Source organism: Mastigoproctus giganteus, chromosome 14 (assembly GCF_048544385.1).
Source record: "Mastigoproctus giganteus isolate SK-2022 chromosome 14, ASM4854438v1, whole genome shotgun sequence".
Lineage (NCBI taxonomy): Eukaryota > Metazoa > Arthropoda > Arachnida > Uropygi > Thelyphonidae > Mastigoproctus > Mastigoproctus giganteus.
The window spans coordinates 79,401,809-79,421,729 of NC_143588.1; the positions used below are offsets into that span (position 1 = coordinate 79,401,809).

General features: G+C 36.8%; 1 protein-coding gene across 1 annotated transcript in view; it reads left to right on the forward strand.

Moving 5' to 3' along the window:
- LOC150075280 (sphingomyelin phosphodiesterase) overlaps nt 1-19,921 on the forward strand; it is a 69,842-nt gene that overhangs the window by 43,853 nt on the left and 6,068 nt on the right. The window contains exons 6-10 of the mRNA XM_090389303.1: nt 2,121-2,231; nt 6,605-6,685; nt 10,756-10,843; nt 11,337-11,419; nt 17,249-17,441. Of these exons, the coding sequence (XP_090245429.1) occupies nt 2,121-2,231; nt 6,605-6,685; nt 10,756-10,843; nt 11,337-11,419; nt 17,249-17,441 (556 nt within the window). The remainder of the gene's footprint in view (nt 1-2,120; nt 2,232-6,604; nt 6,686-10,755; nt 10,844-11,336; nt 11,420-17,248; nt 17,442-19,921) is intronic.

Here is a 19,921-nt window from a genome sequence, read left to right on the forward strand (position 1 = left end):
ACATGCCAGGTTTCAAAACGGCGAAGGATCGGTTGACTTTATTGTTAGGTGGTAGCGCTGTGGGGATTTAAAATTAATAATCCTTTTAGTTTATTTGGAAGAGGGCCAATGCTCAACCCAAAAGCGACACATTTTTCATGATTAAATTCATCAATTAAACTCAATTAAATTCATTTTATTTTAATTGGAATTTTAAGTTTACTTTTGATACGTAAGTAGTTACCACATAATTATATACGTATGTAATGCAGAATATTTTATATGTACAAATATTTGAATATTAAATATTTTGACCGACATTTGTGCACCTTTTCACTACCGTTTATTATTGATTAGGAAATATCCTATGGCACCGACCGCAACTCACAAATACATATGTTACTTTATGGGAATGTGGTGCTCACTTAGCGCTCTGTTTTTCCAGAACAAATTATCAGGATTAAGTGGAATTTTCTGTAATGAGCCTCAACTGCATGCCATGAACCTTTTTTTTAATAGAATTTCAGCGTATACAACATGCATATCAGCTTGTGCACATGCACACTTGTACAGACACAATACACCCTATGAATGGATGCATTTTGACTAGTGATGGATGCCCTAAAAAATCCCCAGCCAACAATAAGCAAAAATAAAATGTTACATTACTTTGTTTATGATGTAAGTAAATTCAAAATTTTTGAGACCTATAGAACTGCAATAAAATTAATAAAGAGCTATTAATTTTTTTGCAAAAAACATAAGTGGTCTCTATACAGCAACAAACACTTTTCCTATGGAATAATTTAATTATAATGTAAAAATATAAAAACTTTATATCAGTGGGTATATAGGGATAGTTTTCTTCTCAAGCTCTCCTTCTTGAATTCTCTTAACTAATGGGCTGATAATATTAGTAATTGCATTCTTCACATTCTCCTTGGAAAAAACTGAAAGTTTGGGGAGTGGAAGCTAGTGTACTGTAATGAGCTATGATGCTGCCATAGTTAGTGTTATGGTTCTGGAAAAATATTGAAGTTACTTATGCACAGTCCATCTCATGTTACCCATTGAAGAGTTCACTTAGTTGTTATTAAAGCATAATAGGTAAAATCTGAAAGGTGGCTAAATATACCAGTAACTTGCACACGTGATGTCTAAGAGATCACAATTTTAATAACCAATTAGCACATTGGTATTTATGGAAATTTCTTAACAGGTTTTTTTAATCCTCTGGTTAGTAATATTATCTAGTTCACAAAACTAAAATATCTTTTTAATGAAAGATTTTGTAATAATACAATTTTCAGAAACAATCCATTATTAAGTACAGCCACTCCCTGACTTACGGTTGCATTCTGCGGAACTCTACGCAAGTTGGAATTTCACTAAATGCTTGTGCAGCACTCACAGCTATGCGCTCTGAATTTCATTGAAGCAAAAAAGAAATGTTTGATGAACATGTAAATAGAATTATTTATTCAATTTTTTTTATCTTGTGCAGGGAAAATTACAAAAATTTCAAAATTATAAAATTACAAAAAGAGAAAGGAGACAGGCATAATATCAGCAAGTTTTATCTTTCGAGCATCATTGCCAGAATTAACTCTCCAGCTGATAAGCATGCTGCTGCTAATTTTTTGTACATATTTCTTGTGATTACTCAGTGATATATTCAGTGATTACTCAGCTGCATTTTGATTTTTATCGTGAAATGATTCCTTCATTGCAACAACAGCATCAGTGCTTGGGAAACACTTTTTTCATTAAACATCAATTCACATTGCATATCTATGAGGAATCTGCAAAAGTTGAGAAATCACTGCTTCCCAGCCCTTGTTGAAAAATCTATAAAAGACAAAGTCATGGAAACACATGCACACTATAAAAGACATTATTCTTGGTAACATTTTATTTTACTACATAACAGTTGTATTACAAGTGTGAACAACATCATATCAGATGTGTATATATATATCCCTGAACATATGGATGCCCATAGTTTAATGTCAGAAAAAAGGAAAGTTCTCTTCCTTCATAATAACAATTTACAAATTATTTGTTGTAATAAATTAGTCTAGCATTGACTGAAATAAAATATCTTTAAATATTATTTACTTATTTATTATTATTATTTTCAGCTTTCCAATGCCTCAGATTTTAGGACCATATTCAATATCTTGGCTTTATGATGAAGTGGTAAAAGCCTGGTCCTCATGGCTTCCATCTGATGTTGATTTTACTTTAAAAAAGTTAGTGAATTTTTTTTAGTAATCATTAAACTCATATTTGATAATAGATATTACTTTAAAAATATACTATATTTAAAATAATAGTTGTGAATTTTTTTTAGGTTGAGAGCTCTAGCTCTGTCTCTAACTACTGGAAATTTGCAGCAAATTTCTGAGACACATACTTGTGATTTTCAAGCTCACAATTGGCATAAATATGTAGTTCCATTTTCTGCTATCAGGTTTTGTAATGATGTAAGCAAGAGTTAAATAGAGTATTATTATTAAGTTGTGTTGATATTGCAGGAATATACAAGGTGTGGCTATTAAATAATGAGACCCCACACACACACAATCACTATGCATCAAGTGCTACCTGTGAAACAGACACAGCTGTTGTCCTGGGGGACCTTTCCCTAGTTGTCTGCCAAGTCACATTCCAATGTGCTCATTTGCTTTGCAGTGAGACAGGTTTTCATTACCTTGTGTTTGAGATGGGGGAAACTCCTGGTGCCATTTGACACTAAGCACACTCTACCTTATGTTTTTGCAGTTTGCTGAAAAAATGACAGACAAAAGAATCGAACAACGAATTATTTAATTCGTTATTCTTGTTTTTAAATATTATTTAATGTTTAACTTTATAATTAATTATAAATTATCGATAATGATTAGTTTGATAATTTAATAACTTTATTTAATATATTAAATAATTAATATTAGAGAATTATAATAATTATAAAATTAGAGTTATTTATATGAATTAATAGAGAATTCAGCTGTGTTAGAGCCTTGCAACTAACACTGCATATAGGTGTAACTGTTATTTGACTGTACTCTAAAAAACCAATTGTACACTTAAATCAAATAAAAATGTTATATATTGGTATACATATTCAGTGTGTTCCACAACAGATAAAGATGTGTTTATTAAAAATCCAGATGAGCTTTAATGTAATTATATTTGGGACAGTCACCACAAGACTTTGATTTCTGTTGATTTTCTGGGTATTTTTAATCATCATCATCATCATCAGCCATTTTCAATCCACTGCAGGATGAAGGCCTCTCCAGCAACTTTCCAGTTCCTTCTGTTTTGAGCACTGGCCATCCATTTACTACCCACAAACTCATGAATTTCATCGATCCATCTCCACCTTTGTCTTCCAGGTTTTCCTCTAGCTCCTCCCATTCTGTTATTTTCTTAGTCCATCTGTCATCATGTCTTTGAGCTATGTGTCCTGCCCAAGACCATTTTAGTTCTTTAGTTTTGATAAGAATGTCCTTTACTTGAGTTTACTGCCTAATCCATGTGTTTCTCTTCTTATCTAACAGTCTGATTCCCAATATAACTCGTTCCATTCTTTACTGTGTAGTTCTCAGCTTCTCTTCCATTCTTTTGGTGAGTGCCCAAGTTCCACTTCCATAAGTCATGGTGGGGAGTATACATTATTTTACGTTTCAGACAAACTGGGATATTGCTCTTCAGTATGTGACTATATTTCCTGAATGCTATCCATCCAAAGTTTGTTCTTCTCTTGACTTCCAGCCATTTATAATTATTACAGCTAATAACTTGTCCCAGATAAGTATATGACCCCACCTTTTCAATTACTGCTCCTTCAATCATTATTTCCCTTTCTGTTGCATACATGTTCATCATTACTTTTGTTTTAGCCATATTAATCTTTAGTTCAAAATCCTTACTAATTGTGCATAACTGATTAAGATTTTCCTCTAATTCTTTGGGATCATGGCTTATGACCACAATGTCATCTGCAAATCGTAAATGGTTTAGGTACTCTCCATTCACATCCTTTCTGCGACCAGTCTAATCTTCTGAAAGCTTCCTCAAGGCCAGCAGTAAACAGCTTTGGAGATACTGTCTCCTTGTCAAACTCCTTTCTCGATTTTAAATTTGCTACTGTCTTTGTCTAGTCTAATAAAGGAGGTAGCACTCTCATATATTTTCTTCAAAATCATAATATGTGGGGTATTTATGGCTTGTCTTTCCAGTGCCTGAAACATTGCCTTATGCTGTATGGAGTCAAATGCCTTTTCATAATCCACAAATGCCAGGCATAATGATGTTTTATATTCATTTGCTTTCTCCATTAGCTGTGATATTATGTGAAAGTGATCCATAGTTGAGAATCCTGTCCTAAAGCCAGCTTGCTCTTTCGGTTGATTCTCATCAAGTATTCTTTCTAATCTGTTAGTAATGACCCTTGTGAACAACTTGTAGATGTGGGATAACAAGGTAATTGGTCTATAATTTCCAATTTCTGATTTATCTCGTTTCTTATGCAGCAAAACTATGATTACATTATTCCATCTGCTTAGGCATCACACCTTTTCTAATGCACTTTGTGAAGAGCCGTGCCAGTTTTTGTGTTATGTCTCTTCCTCCAAATTTTAACAACTCTACGGTAACTTCATCTTCCCCCGGGGCTTTCTGATTCTTCATTTTCTTCAATGCATGTTCCACCTCATCAGGAAGAATATCGGTATGTTGTATGTGTTGCTACTTTGCAGTCCATCTTCCCCACTGCTGGCATCATTCCCTCACTCCTTGTGTAATTCTCTATAGTAGTCTTCTGCTATTTGAATTATGCCTTCTCTGCTGTTTATAAGTACACCATCGCTATTCTTCAGTTTCAGTATCATTTGTCTTTCTGTATTACTGCTCATGGCTGCTGATTTAAATCCTTTGTTTTCCCTTAATGCTTGTTCTACTTTTCTTGTGTTAAATCTTCTTATGTCCTCTCTGAGTCTCTTTCTAATGGCTTTGCATAACTCAGTATACTCAAATTTCTTCTTGTCATTGTTTTTCTTGCTCTTCATTTGTCGTCTTCGGTTCATCATGACAAGTGTTTCTTGACTAATTTTTTCTTCTTTGGATTTCTTTTTCCCTATAGGTTTCTTGGGCATTATCACTTTCAGAAAGTTGTAATATTCCTCGTTGATATCTTGGTCCTGAGCAGTCTGCAGAAGCTCAAACTTGTTCTTAAGTTCCAGTACATACTGCTTTTTCTCCTCTTCTGTTATCTCAAAGACCTTTGTATTATTTACTCGAGTCAGTTTTTTCCTTTCCTTTCCTACATCTATATCAAGTGTACATCTTACCATTCTGTGATCACGTCCAACATTTACCTTATTCAGGATGGTAACATCATTCACAAGTGAGGATGAAGTCTATTTCAATAGTTGTTAATCCATTTGGACTCTTCAATGTCCACTTTCTGTTCACCCTTTTCTTGAAAAAAGTGTTCATTGCTAATAGTCCTTGAGATTCTGCAAATTCCACAAGTCTTTCACCTCTTTCATTTCTTTCACCAATTCCCAAATTTCCTATAGTTCTCCTTTCTGCGCTGTTTTGTCTTTTTCCAACCTTAGCATTATGTCCCCCATAATAATAGTGTAGTGGGTTTTCTGCTCATCTAGAAGACTCGATTTCAGTGTACATTTCTTCAACCTCTTCATCATCATGGCTCGATGTTGGTGCATAAATCATTATAACCTTTAGTTTGTACCTCTTAGAAATCTTTAGTATTAGTCTTGACACCCTTGGTGATGTACTTTTGAATTCCAAAATGTTGTTTTTAAAATCTTTATGGACCAGAAACCCAACTCCACCTTCACTCCTTTCACTGTTTCCATTGGTGTATCGCAGATTTCCATTTGATAAACTTATAAGTGATTCCTTTCTTCTTCTTTCAGCCAAACCGATGATATTCCAATTCACATTTTCTAATTCCTTTTCCAGCTCTAATATCCTGTCTTCACTGATGAGTGATCTTACGTTATAACAGGCCAAGTTGAATTTCCGTGCATGGCAGCCTGGTCGTACCCAGAGATTCTTAGCACCCTCTGCTTCCACTCTGATCCTCTCGCTGCCATAAGAGGGGGAGTGAAAGCTGCTGGGGACTGAGGGCCATTTGTTTTGTCGTGCTGTCATATGCTGGAGGGTTTGGTCTTTTCCTCTTCACGCTGACCAGGCGTCTTGAAAAGAACCACTCTACATGTTCGTTGCCACCTAAGTGATGTAATAGGGCTTACCATCGAGAAGGTGTGCATGAGTGGATTTTAGGGAGGCAGGCCAACTGAACTTCTCCTAAATCTTCTGTAATAGAGAGATATTGGATCCATCAGTGTTTTAGGCTGAGTGTCTAATAACACACAGGATACCTGTTCCCCTCTAAGCCCCCTTATTTTTAATGCTCACTCCAAATAAACTAATAACTTCAGAGTTTATAGGGACTGTTCTTTTTTTAAAAAAATCTTGTTTGTAATTTGAGAGAGAGGAAGGATAAAATTGGTGTATGTTATTACTAGGAATGGATAATGATAAAATTCAAATGTGAAGAATTTTTTTTTTTTTTTTTTTTCTGCAGAGGTGCATACTTCTCAGTTCAAGTGAATCCTGGTTTTCGCATCATCTCAGTTAACATGAATTATTGCAACTCCTTAAACTGGTAAGAAGTGAAAATTGCAATGTACTAAATTACTTTTTTTTTCTTAATTGAATTAATTGTGTCAGATTTTTTAGAATCATTTGGAAGACTCTTGTCTTTATGTTATTTAACTAGCAGAGTAGACAGAAGTTTAATAATAAATATAATCAGTAACAATAACCAACTTAAAGAGATGCATATTTTCTATTTCCTGATGGACTTTTCAAAATATAAAAATTGATAACAGCAGATAAGATTATGTACCACCATTAGAGTGGATATTTAAACTGAGGCTTTCTCAATATGAAAAACATTTGAAGTTTATCTCAAAAAAAAATTAATATACAAAAATCATTACCCTTGCTAAAATGAGTTGGTCTAAAATGGCTTTAGTGGTCTAAAACTTTTTATAGTTTATTGCATAAATTTAATTGGAAATCATTTTTAAAATTATTAAAGTTTCATAAATATTTATATTAGGTAGATAGATAGGGAGGGGGAGAGGGGGCCAGCGAGAGTGAGAGAGGGAGAAAGCAAGAGAGAGAGAGAGTGAGAGAGCTTATAAACCGTTAACAGAAGTGAAATCTGATTGAAGTGGCTTAACATCAAGTCAGTGATCACCCCAAACTGTAGAGAACAAGCAGGTTTGAAAGTACATAACCGGTTTGCCTGAATGTGCATGAGATTTAAAATAAGTTACTATGAAGTTTACAGTGCAGTGTATCAAAGTGCAGCTCTTACTGGTCCTCAGAGTCACATTATCAGTATGTCATTTGCAACACTTTGCCATTCCCTGCACTGAACTAGCCTTATTATTAGTTACATTCATGTAGACTGGACCTGCCTTTGAGAATCATTTTTCTCTAACTGTAATCAGCAACTAATCTTCCTAACTTTCAGATAGGAACCTATCTGAAAATTAGAGCCTTGTTGAGTGTGGCAAGTTGATGCTCCCAGAAAACTCAAATACAAGTTTCATAGCCTTCATTTATGTATTTTTAACTTTCTGTGACTATTTCAACACTCAGGACTATTGTGTGTTACCTGAGGGTAGGAGTTGTATATTTCTAAACCAAATGTTTACCAAATTTTGCCTTCATTTGGCATAATTGCTAAACATTTACCTCTGATCCTATGGGAAAAAATTTTTAGATAAATTGAATAGAGACCTCCATCGTGCTCTACCTTTGCTACTGTGCAAGACAGTCATGATCTCTGACATTTAAATTATTATATTTAAGTGGTTTCTATGGAACACACTTAAATATAATAATTTATAAAAATTGTTATATACACTGTGCTGCCACTTTATTAGGTACACCTACCTAGTAGTGTGTGTTGAGCCTCCTTTAGCCTTCAAAACAGCCTGAATTTGTCTAGGTATGGATAGAATAAGATGCTGAAAATGTTGTGCAAGAATGGAGTGCCATGCAGACATGAATGTGTCACGCAGTTCCTTGAGATTCAATGGAGGTGGAGGCCTGCAGCGAACAGTCCTTTCCGGCTCATCCCAAGGATGTTCAATAGGATTGAGACTGACTGACTGAGCGGGCCACTGCAGCAAAGAAAAATTCATTGTCATGTTCCTGGAACCATTCCACAGTGATTCTGGCTTTGTGCACCGGCAGCATTATCCTGCTGGAAGTAACCATCTGACTGAGGATAAACTGTCAACAACACGAATGGGTGCACTTGGTCAGCAACGATGTGTCATTCAGACATGAATCTATGGGTATTAATGGACCTAACATTTGCCAAGAAAACATTCCCCACACCATATGCCCCAACTGACGAGTTGGGGCATAATGGTCAGTTTTTCTTATTCAATTGGTTTGAATAGGTTGTTCTACTCCTTTCTCTATTTTAACCTTCCTTTGCTATTTAAACTTAATTTCTGTACTGTTGGCAGGTTACATTTACATATGTGATATTTCCCCTGTTTTGGAAACTGGTGCCCTAGCAAAGGGGGGGGCGCTAAATTTTCATTTAATTAGGACTCTATTTTTTCTAAATAATGTTTCCCCAACATTACTCTAACCTTACTTTTGCATGTTAAATTCTTCGCTACTGGTTTGCCATGCTACTGGCATGTTTCCATTTCTTTTTATTGTAACATAATATTACAGTTATATACAAGCAACATGTTGTTGTTTTTTGCATTTTTGCTACCACTGATGTCTGCTACACTATTCTTTTTTATTTTCATTTATTTTTCTCTTATTTCTGCGGCCTAATTTTAGATGCATTTTGATTTAATTAGAATTACACACACAGTTGACTTTGCATTAGCATCACCCTCTTGTGTAGGAATGGACTGGTCTGTGATGCTGGTGAAGGCTCAAAGTCAGGAATGGCTGATATAATATTATATTTCACACAGGATGCAATCAGTTTTTGAGTGACTGAGGAAAAATGGTTTGGCATTGGTCTTTCTGACTTTCAGTGTGGAATGATTGCAGAGGCAGGATGTGCAGTTGCCAGTATCTAGACAACAGCCAACATGGTTCAGTGCTCCCATTCTGTGGTGTCACGAGTCTACCGTGACTGGCTCAACAACTGTCAAATGACCAACCAAAGATAATGGTGTGGACAACCATGTGTGGCCTACAGTAAGCATTATGTGTCCTGTCTTGTAACACAACAGTGATTCAGCAGTGGCTCAGTTAACCACCCAGTACAACATAGGAATAGAAAGACTATTATCCACATGAACTATGCATGAGACATTAGCTCATACAGGCTATGGTACTCAGTGACCATTGTGGGTACCCATGCTGTAAGACACAAGAAAATGTGCATGCTCACTGCAAGGAGAAAGCAACCCGAGGCCATGACACCTGGATGCACTGTTGGTGTTCAGCAGGCTGGAGTCACTGTTGTTATGGTTTGGGGACTTTTTGTGGCATGCCCTGAGTCCTCTGATCATCCTTCATTGGCAAAATGTCATGCCACAAGGCCCAGCAGGTTACTAACTGGTTTCAAGAACATGACAATGAATTCTCTGTCCTCCCATGGCTCCCCAGTTAAGCATGTTTGAGACCTACTGGAAAAGGATATTCAGTGCTACGACCAACCATCTACCTGAAAATGTGTGGGCATTGTTGGACACTGATGAATGGGGGTAGCACAATTACAGGACACCCCTGCACCACCTTGAGGAGTCCATGCCAAGACATGTATTGTCTTGGCATGGACTCCTCAAGTATGGCAAAAGATGTCTCCAGGGGGGTATTATGTGGTTGTTGCTAATGAAATGCCAACTATGTGTGTGATACTTTAACATTTCAAGATGAATTTTTCATTTTCTTTGCTTTTTCTTGCTAAATACATTTTACTTATAGCAGAATCTAGTTTCTTATTTTGGTGCATTACTGACTGAGTAGCTGACATGCCAAAAAATTCCTAACTAATTTTTTCTCTAAAAATATCATCTTCCTCAATAAAATAAAAAAAAAAAAAATCAAGAATACCCTCATTCTTCATTCATTCATCTAGTAAATTATTCCTTTTCATTCTGTAACACTGCCTTTCTTTCTTTCTTTCTTTTCCTTCACTTTTCACCACTAAGTATTTTTTCCAAATATTCTGTCCTGTGCCTTTGCCATAATCTCCTCCCTTTTTAGGAACTTTCCTTCTTTACCTTTAATGTCCTATTGGACATTCTTTCTCTTTCTTAATACTTTTAGGACTTTATCACCTGTTTTTGCATTATTAAAAACAAATAAATAAATTTACGTTATTCATTGCTTACTGTGATATAGTTTATGAATGTGAAAGATCAAAGAAAATGGATTAGAAATTTTAAACTATTTTTTTCAGAGCATAATGCTGATAAATGCATTGGTAAGTACTTAAAATACTTATTTAGGGTTATTATAAGATCATATCCCTCTTGATATGATGAGTTGCTTGTACAGTAATATATAGCAGACATTTATTAGTTGGGAATACGATTTATAAAACATTATCCAATGATATAGTAATGAACTTTACTGATTTTTATATAATTAAAATTTTTCTATTGAAGTAATGATTTTATTGAATTATATTACTGTTTGTTCCTTTATTCATTCTTGAAATAATTTTATTAGGTGGATACTGATCAATCCAAAAGATCCAGCAAGCCAATTGGAGTGGCTTATTAGGGAACTTCAGGATGCAGAATGGAAAGGAGAGAAGGTAAAAACTGAATCATAATTGCTGATTAAGCTGATAGAATTGATGATTTTACTTTGCAAGAAGTATGTACAGAATAATGCATTTGCATCATTCTGTGTAATTTCCAAAATACAGTCACATCCGTTCGCTACTTCCAAAGCTAAATAATGTATAACATAATTAAATGGAATTGCAGTAACACTGATGGTGTATATCAATTGATTAACTACTACAACCCTATGAGAATTTGATTTGGCATTATGTAATTTTTTTTTGTTCCATTTTTTTTTTTTTTTTTTTTTTTGTTTGTTTTTTATATTTTACCTATAATATGGTGTTCATTTTTAATGAACACCATATTATAGGTAAAATGTAAAATTCATTAATTGTTTTGCCTAAAATTTTTTTTTTTTACATTTTTGTATTTGCAGTTTTATTCATTATCAAATTATATATATAAATTATTTACATTGGAATAAAATTGCATAAATTAATAATAAATATATTTTTCTAGGTGCATATAATTGGCCATATTCCACCAGGAATAACAGACTGCATTAAAACATGGAGCCATAACTATTACAAGATTATCAATAGGTACTGGACTATTTTTATCGTAAAAGTCAAGAATTTATTAACAGATGTTTGACTTACGATTTACTGTATATTTATACATTTATATATATACAGGGTGATTCAAAATGATCGTCCTGGCTTAAAAAAAAAATAAATAACTATATAAGTACAATTAAAATCATATTCTAGAAAAACCCTCTTTTTTTTTTTCTTTTTTTTTTTCCCTAGTCAGATTGAGTTTTAACAGTGCTGGCTGTGCAGTACCATAATCCTTCTTTAAAGGTGACATCTCCATTCAATGAATATTTAATATTTGTTTTTGAATGCAGTAGCTGCTCAATGAGAACATTATGAGGCTACTGCATTTATTTTGTACTTTTTATTTTGCTAACTCTGCTAATATTAGCTATACAAACCTTCCATCTGATCAATGATCGCCAATATGGATTCAGTCAGTATCGATCCACTGGTGATATTCTGGCTTATATTACCCATCTGTGTACAAATTCGGTGGAAAATTTTGGTGAAACTCAAGCAGTTGCTCTTGACATTTCAAAGGCTTTTGATCATGTTTGGCGTAAATGTCTTCTAAATAAGCTTCCATCTTAGGTTTTACCAACTGTTTTTTGTAATTGTATATCCAGTTTTCTCTCTAACTGCTCGCTGCAGGTAATGGTAGATGGCTCTCTGTCTTTTAACTTCTCCCCTAATGCTGGTGTTTCCCAAAGTTCAGTTCTTTTCCTCTTGTTGTTGTTGTTATTTGGTTTTTAGGAACATTAGCAACTAAGGCCATATTGCTCCGAGGATATGCGGTGGTCATTCCCTGACCTTACCGCATCCTCCGTATTTTCCTCTTATATATTAATGACCTTTTTCCACTGACAGGAAATCTTATCCATAGTTTTGCTGATGATAGTGCATTGCATTCCACCTTCCAGTTTGAGAAACCTTGCCCTGCACAAACAGCTAAACTTCTCAAATATCCACTACTAAATCCTTAAATGCCGATCTCCGGTGGGACAAAGATAATGTAATTGATTTCAATCCTTCTAAAACTGTCATGTCTTATCTTGCAAAAAGGATTCTTCTGCTCCTATTTTTATCTTTGATGGCACTCTGATTACTAGGCAAGATCATATATCTCTGTTGGGGATTACCCTGAATTCTAATCTCTCTTGTGCATAAGCACATTACAAATATTGCTTCCTCTGCATCTAAAATACTGGGTTTTCTCTTTCACTCTCGGCATTACTTTTCTTCCAAACAGCTGTTCCCTCTGCAAATCGCATCCATCCCACTGGAATATTTTTCCTACATCTGGGTTTGTTCCTCAAAAATCTCTTCCAATCTTCTAGATTCCATTCAAAAAAAGGGCAGTTAGGTTAATTAATGACCCATCTCTAACAAAGACTCTCTGCTCTTTGTCTCATAGACATTCTGTTTCTCCTGCATGCCTTTTCTGTAGATATTTCCATGGGCACTTCTGAATTGGCTTCTATAATTCCCAATCTTTCTTCCAAACCTTGATCCTTGAGGTTGTCACAGATATTCTCTCAGATATGCCAGACAAGCTGTACTTGCTACCTGTACTTGCTGATGGAACTGATATTCGGGTGACACTCAAGTCAAGTGGACCCAATTTCAGCGAAGTCCAGATGGTCTGTGGCAGCCAAATCCTCTGCTTGCACCTTCATGATGGTGGGATTGTTAGTAATCCTGGGTATAACCTCCATGCACAAGTACATGGTGGGTGACCACCCAGGTGTGAACCAACGTAAGTAGGGGTCGAGGTGTGGCGCCCACACCACATGGAGGAATGCCGCCCCCTCTATGTTACCAGGCAGTGCTAGGTGGTACATGACTCTCATCAACCGGTGCAATAGCACCACTTTGCTTATTGGAGGCTTGAAGTGGTGGAACCCATGTTTAGTCTCTAGAGCTAAGTTCCGGTCAACCCTTCCCTATCTCTTCCATCATGCAGTATGATTGATGCCTTTTGAGGTTATGATGAACATCGTGACGAGATCCAATATTCCTTACATTTTGAGGGTACAGCTCTAAAACAGTGTTCGCAGGCTGGCCGCTAGTTAGTACACCAGACCGAACCTATTGGTAACTCTCTAGGAGGCTTCTGGATCAGGTAGTGTATAATCTTGCTACCTCTACTCTGCCAGATAGTGACTGGAGGGAGTCCGAGTAGTGTGTATGCGGGGAGCATTGTCAAGGCCACGTTATGTCAAGGATCTGGGTATATTCTTACCATGTGTACGCCATATAAAAAATTTCATTACTTCATGCAGCATGTCCCACCCACTTTTTCTTACTATTGAATACCCAATGAATTGTCAAACTAATAGAGCAAGCTTATCTGCGAAAAGATCTAAACCTCCCAAGCACTTCCTAATTCATTTCACAAATATATGTGGTCTCAATTCTAATCTCAACGCTGTCCATTTTCACTTGCAGTCTGCCAAACCCCATGTACTTTTTCTGACAGAATCTCAGTTATCGGTTGACTCAACTACTGCTCATCTCAGATGCCCAAATTATTCGCTGTATGATTCCTTTCGCCTCAAAGGTGGTACTTGTGCATATGTCTGTTCTGATATTCCCTGTCAGAGACTTGGCAATTTGGAATCTCCTCTCTTTGATATTCTCTGGCTTAAAATCTCTCTACCTTATTGTGTCAAATTCATCTGTTGTCTCTACTGTTCTCCCAACTCCACTAATCACTTGGAGCTCTTTGACTTCCTCTCTTTGCAACTTGACTTTCTCCAGTCCAACTTTCCTACCAGTGAGGTAATTTTCCTTGGTGATTTTAATGTTCACAACTCCAGCTGGCTTCCGTTTTCTAGTCACACCGACCCAGCTGGTCGTGATGCTGAGGCTTTTGCAATTACTAATGACCTTACACAGATTGTTCATTTACCTACAAGAATACTGGACAATCCTAATCTTACAGAAGTGAGAGGTGCTTTAGGCACTTCAGATCAAAACATGGTGATTGTCTCTTCTCCAATGGAACCTTTATCTCATGGCTATTCTGAACCTTGTGTTGTTTGGCATTACAAGAATGCAAAATGGGATAACCTGTGAGACTTCTTTTCTTCTTTTCCTTGGTCGGATTACTGATTCAAAATTTCTGATGTCGACGATTGCTCAGATCGTGTCAGTGAAATTATTCTTGCAGGAATGGAATCCTTTATCCTACACTCCATTTTAAAAACTCGTCCTTTATCTAAACCTTGGTTTTCCAGTAAATGTGCTAAGGCTGTTCAAGAGAAGAATTTTGCATATCATAATTGGCTTGTTTCTAATTCTCCAGTTTCATTTTCTGCATACACCAAAGCTTGCAACAATTGTAAAGCGGTTATTAATCAGTCAAAACTAGAGTTTGACCAGGCTAAGAGTAGAAAACTTGCCCTAATGGTAGCTGAGCATTCTGGTCTCTTGCCAAAGCTATTGGTTGCAACTTTTGCCCGTCTCCGCTCCCACCTCTGTCCAAACCAGATGGTTATGTTGTCACTTCAGCCAAGAATAAAGCTGACCTGCTAGCATCCCATTTTTCTTCCACCTCATGTATTAATGATCTTGGTAAAACAATTCCCGCCATTCTCAACACGCTCCATTCAATGCCCCCTGTGGTCTTCCGTCAAAAGGATGTCAGAAGGATTTGACGAATCTTGATGCTAAGAAAGCTCCAGGTCCTGATGGTATTTCTCCACTTGTTCTCAAAACCTGTGCTCCTGAACTTACTCCTATTCTTTGCTGCCTTTTTTCACTTTCTTATTCTAAAGGTGTTTTTCCTTCTGCTTGGAAATTTACTCATATCCAGCCAGTTCCTAAAAAGGGTGACAAATCCCTCCCATCCAATCATCGTCCCATTGCAATTACTTCTACTCTTTCTAAAGTAATGGAGAAATCAATTAACCGCCAACTCTTAAACTACCTAGAAACCTTCCATCTGATCAATGATCGCCAGTATGGATTCTGTCAGTGTCTATCCACTGGTGATATTCTGGCTTATGTTACCCATTTATGGACATGAGTAGTTGCTCATGACATCTCAAAGGCTTTTGATTGTGTTTGGCATAAAGGTCTTCTAAACAAGCTTCCATCTTATGGTTTGCCAACTGTTTTTAGTAATTGGTTATCCAGTTTTCTCTCTGATCGCTCACTGAGGGTGATGGTAGATGGCTCTGTCTTCTAACTTCTCCACTAATGCTGGTGTCCCCCAAGGTTCAGTTCTTTCCCCCACTCTTTTCCTCTTGTATATTAATGACCTTCTTCCATTGCCTGGAACTATCCTATCCATAGTTTTGCTGATAATAGCACATTGCATTCCACTTTCCATTTTAAGAAACCTTGTGCTGCTCAATCAGCTTCAACTTCTCGAAAATCTGCTACCAATTCCTTAAAAGCCGATCTTCAGGTAATTCTCTAGTGGGGCAAAGACAACTTAGTTTGTTTCCACCCTTCTAAAACTCAGTCTTGTCTTATATCTCGCAAAAAGGATTCTTCTGCTCCTATGCTTATCTTTAGTGACACTCCGATTTCTAGGCAAAATGATATATCTCTTTTGAGGATTACCCTGACTTCTAATCTCTCTCTCTCTTGGCACAAGCACATTACAAATATTGCTTCCTCTGCATCTAAAAAACTTGGTTTTCTCTTTCGCTCTCGGCGTTACTTTTCTTCCAAACTGCTGCTCACTCTGTATAAATCGCAAATCCGCCCTGCCATGGAATATTGTTCCCACATCTGGTGTGGTGCCCCCAAAATGCGTCTCAAGCTTCTCAATTCTATTCAGAAGAGGGCAATTAGGTTAATTAATGATTCATCTTTAACCAAGTCTCTCCACTCGCTGTCTCATAGATGTACTGTTTCTGCTGCATGCCTCTTCTACAGATACTTCCATGGGCACTGTTCTTCTGAATTGGCTTCTATAATTCCCGTTCTTTCTTTCAAAACAGTCCGAACACGTGCTGCCACCAGCCAACATCCATTTACTGTCCAACTCCAAACTCACAGAACCAACTTTTCATCTTCCTCGTTTATTCATTCAACTGCCGTTTTCTGGAACAACCTTCCTTCATACGAATTTCCCGAAAATTACAGTCTACAGAAGTTCAAGTCCAATGTCAACAAATATCTTCTTTCATCTTCTCAATTTCCAACCCAAGCACAGTACTAAGTACTATAGGTTCTAATACCTCTCGTGTTTGGGGTTTACATAAAAAAAAAACAGTCGACATTCTTTTACTGTCCAACTTCAATTCAAACTCACAGAACCAATTTTTCTTCTTCCTCATTTTTTCATTCAACTTCTGTTTTCTGGTACAACCTCCCTTCATACATAATTGTAGAAAATTACAATCTATAGAAATTAAAGTCTAATGTCAACAAGTATCATCTTTCATCTCCTCAACCTCCAACCCATGCATGATACTAAGTAAGTACTATAGATTCTAATACCTCTCGTCTTTGCGGTTTTCATTAAAAACGTCACAAAATTAGACAATCATATATGGCACAGAAACAAGAAAAGTATTTAAAAGAGTATACAATGCATTCAATTTTAACAGAGAATAATGGGTTGCAGGAGTTGCGAAAATGTCTTTGTAGTGTCATTTTCATGTTTTAGACAATTACTGATGCATATTTTTTCTTACTATAAAAAAATAAATGAGGGCTACTACAATTACAGATGAATAGAATATTAGATTTGTTAATGACAATTTATTTTCATTAACTGTTAAACTAAGTTAGCAGGTTGCTTGACAACTTATAAATAGCTCATTATGGAATGAAAATGAAGGTTATAAATTTGCCGTATTTTATTTCCTGCAGATATGAGAGCACTATCACAGCCCAGTTTTATGGACATACACATATGGATGAATTTGAAATATTCTATGATGAGGCTACACTTTCACGGCCAACCAGTATAGCCTACCTGGGACCTAGTGTCACTACTTATGAGGGTATCAATCCAGGATACAGAATATACACTATTGATGGCAACTATAAAGAAAGTTCAAGGGTAACTATCTTATATGTATGTGTGGTATTTTATATTTTAAGCATAGAAATGAAACTTTACATTTCCATTAGCATTAGTAGAGGCATATGATGCAAGAAAGCAAGCTTATGCAGTATCAGCCAAAAAAAAACCTTACTCCCATTTCACCCCTCGTTTGAAATACCTATCCAGCTGAGCCTTATATTTATTTAGGCTATCAACTTCCACGTCAAGGGATTTAAGTCTGTTCCACCAACCAACTACCCGCTGGCTAAAGGCAAATTTCCACACGTCTATCCTACATCTGTCTTTCCTCAATTCGAATTTATGCTCTCTCAGGTGATTATTCTGAGCAAGAGGAAAAATTCCATCAGCATTGAGCATACCCAAACCATTCAAGGCTTTATACACCTCTATCAGATCACCTCACCGGTGCTTGGTCTCCAGACACTGTAATTTGCAAAACTTAAGCCTTTCTTCGTAAGAGAAACCCTTTGTTCCATTCACTGATCTTGTTGCCCTTCTCTATACTCATTCCAGCAGCTCTACATCCTTCTTGAAATGAGGCCTCCAGACCTGTATACAGTACTCAAGGTGTGGCCTGACCATTGCCTTATACAAGGGAATAATCACCTCCTTATCCCTGCTAGAAAAATTCCTGTATATCATTGACAAGACACCATGAGCTACTCTTGCAGCCCATCTGCACTGCTCAGAAAACTTCATAGCTGCCTGCACAATTATCCCCAGGTCCTTTCATTCTCTACCACTGTCAGTGTAGTACCACAGAGTTGATACATTACGCTGGGGTTACTGTTTCCCATATGTAGTGCTTTACATTTGTCAATGTTAAACTTCATTTGCCACCTCTCAGCCCATCTGCTCAACCTTTCCAGATCCTGTTGCAGCAGCATACTGTCAGTAGTGTCCTTAACAACCCTGCCAACCTTTGTATCGTCTGCAAACTTGGACATTAAGCTTGATATACCATCATCAATATCATTTATAAATATAGAAATCAACAATGGACCCGACACTGAACCCTGAGGGACTCCACTAATAACATTTAGTCCATGATGAGCAGTGTCCATTGATTACCACTCTCTGTCTTCTCCCCTTCAACCATCCCTTTATCCAGATCAGCAATTTGCCTCCAATGCCACACTGCCCAAATTTGTGCAGCAGTCTTCCATGTGTAACAGTATCAAAAGCCTTTCTAAGATCCAAATATATAATATCAAAGTTATTCCCTGCATCCAGTTCTTTTGTGACTGCATCATAGTATCCAATGAAATTGGTCAGGCAAGACTCCCTTAACAAAACCATGCTGTGTCCAAGTTATAACTGAAGTCTTGTCTAGATGATCCTGCAGTGCTTCTTTAACCAGTGCCTCCATTAATTTTCCTGGAACAGAAGTTAAACTCACAGGTCTATAATTACTTGTGTCAGCCTTTGATCCTCCTTTGTGAATTGGGGTCATATTTGCACATCTCCAGTCTATGGTATCTCCCCTGAGTCCAAAGAAGCTCTCATAATTATGGCTAGGGGTTTGCTTACTTCCTTTGCTGCCTCCTTTAATATAATTGGATAGATCCCATCCACTCCAGGTGCCTTTTTTATGTTTATCCTCAACAATTTCTCCTCCATTTTCCTCTCAGTTATTACAAAATCATCTAGCTCACTGCCAGAGTTTACTTCACCTCTGGCATTCCCCTCACTGAATAAATGTAGATGCAAAATATTCATTTAGTTTGTTAGCTACCTGAGCAGGATCATCAACTGTTGAAACATCAATATCCAGTGGACCAATCTGATTCATCCTTTTCCTTCTAGAGTTTACATAAGTAAAGAACTCTTTTCTGTTTTTCTTTGCATCCTTTGCCAAGGATTTCTCATAATCTGCCTTTGCCTGCCTAATCTCCTTTGTGACTTGGTTACAGACCAGCTTATATCTATCATAGGCTTCCATGTCACCCATTAATTTATATGTATCCCATGCATTTTTTTCTCTGCAATATGTCTCATTAGTTCATCTGACATCCATTTAGGCCTAAACCTTGAACAATATTTCTTAGTTGGTATGTAAAGCCTAGTAGCTTCCAAGATAAATTCTTTGAATGCTTCCCATTTTGAGCGCCTCCGTAGCCAGGTGGGAAGGAGCAGCAGCAGTGCGTAGCACACGCTTCTTGATTAGACCGGGGTTCGAGCCCGTCACCACCAAATACGGAGGATGCGGAAAGGTCAGTGAATGACCACCGCATATCCCGGAGCAATATGGCCATAGTTGCTAATGCTCCTGAAAAAAAAAAACAAAAAAACAGTGCTTCCCATTTTGAATTTGCTGTTGGTAACATCATCGTTTGGTCCCATTGTATAGAATTTAAATACTGTGTCAGACCATCGTAGTCGCCTTTATGAAAGCAAAAACCCTTCCCTTTACCCTTGATTGTAGTTACCTCTTTGAGTAAATCCCACTTCAGCACACTGTGATCACTGCCACC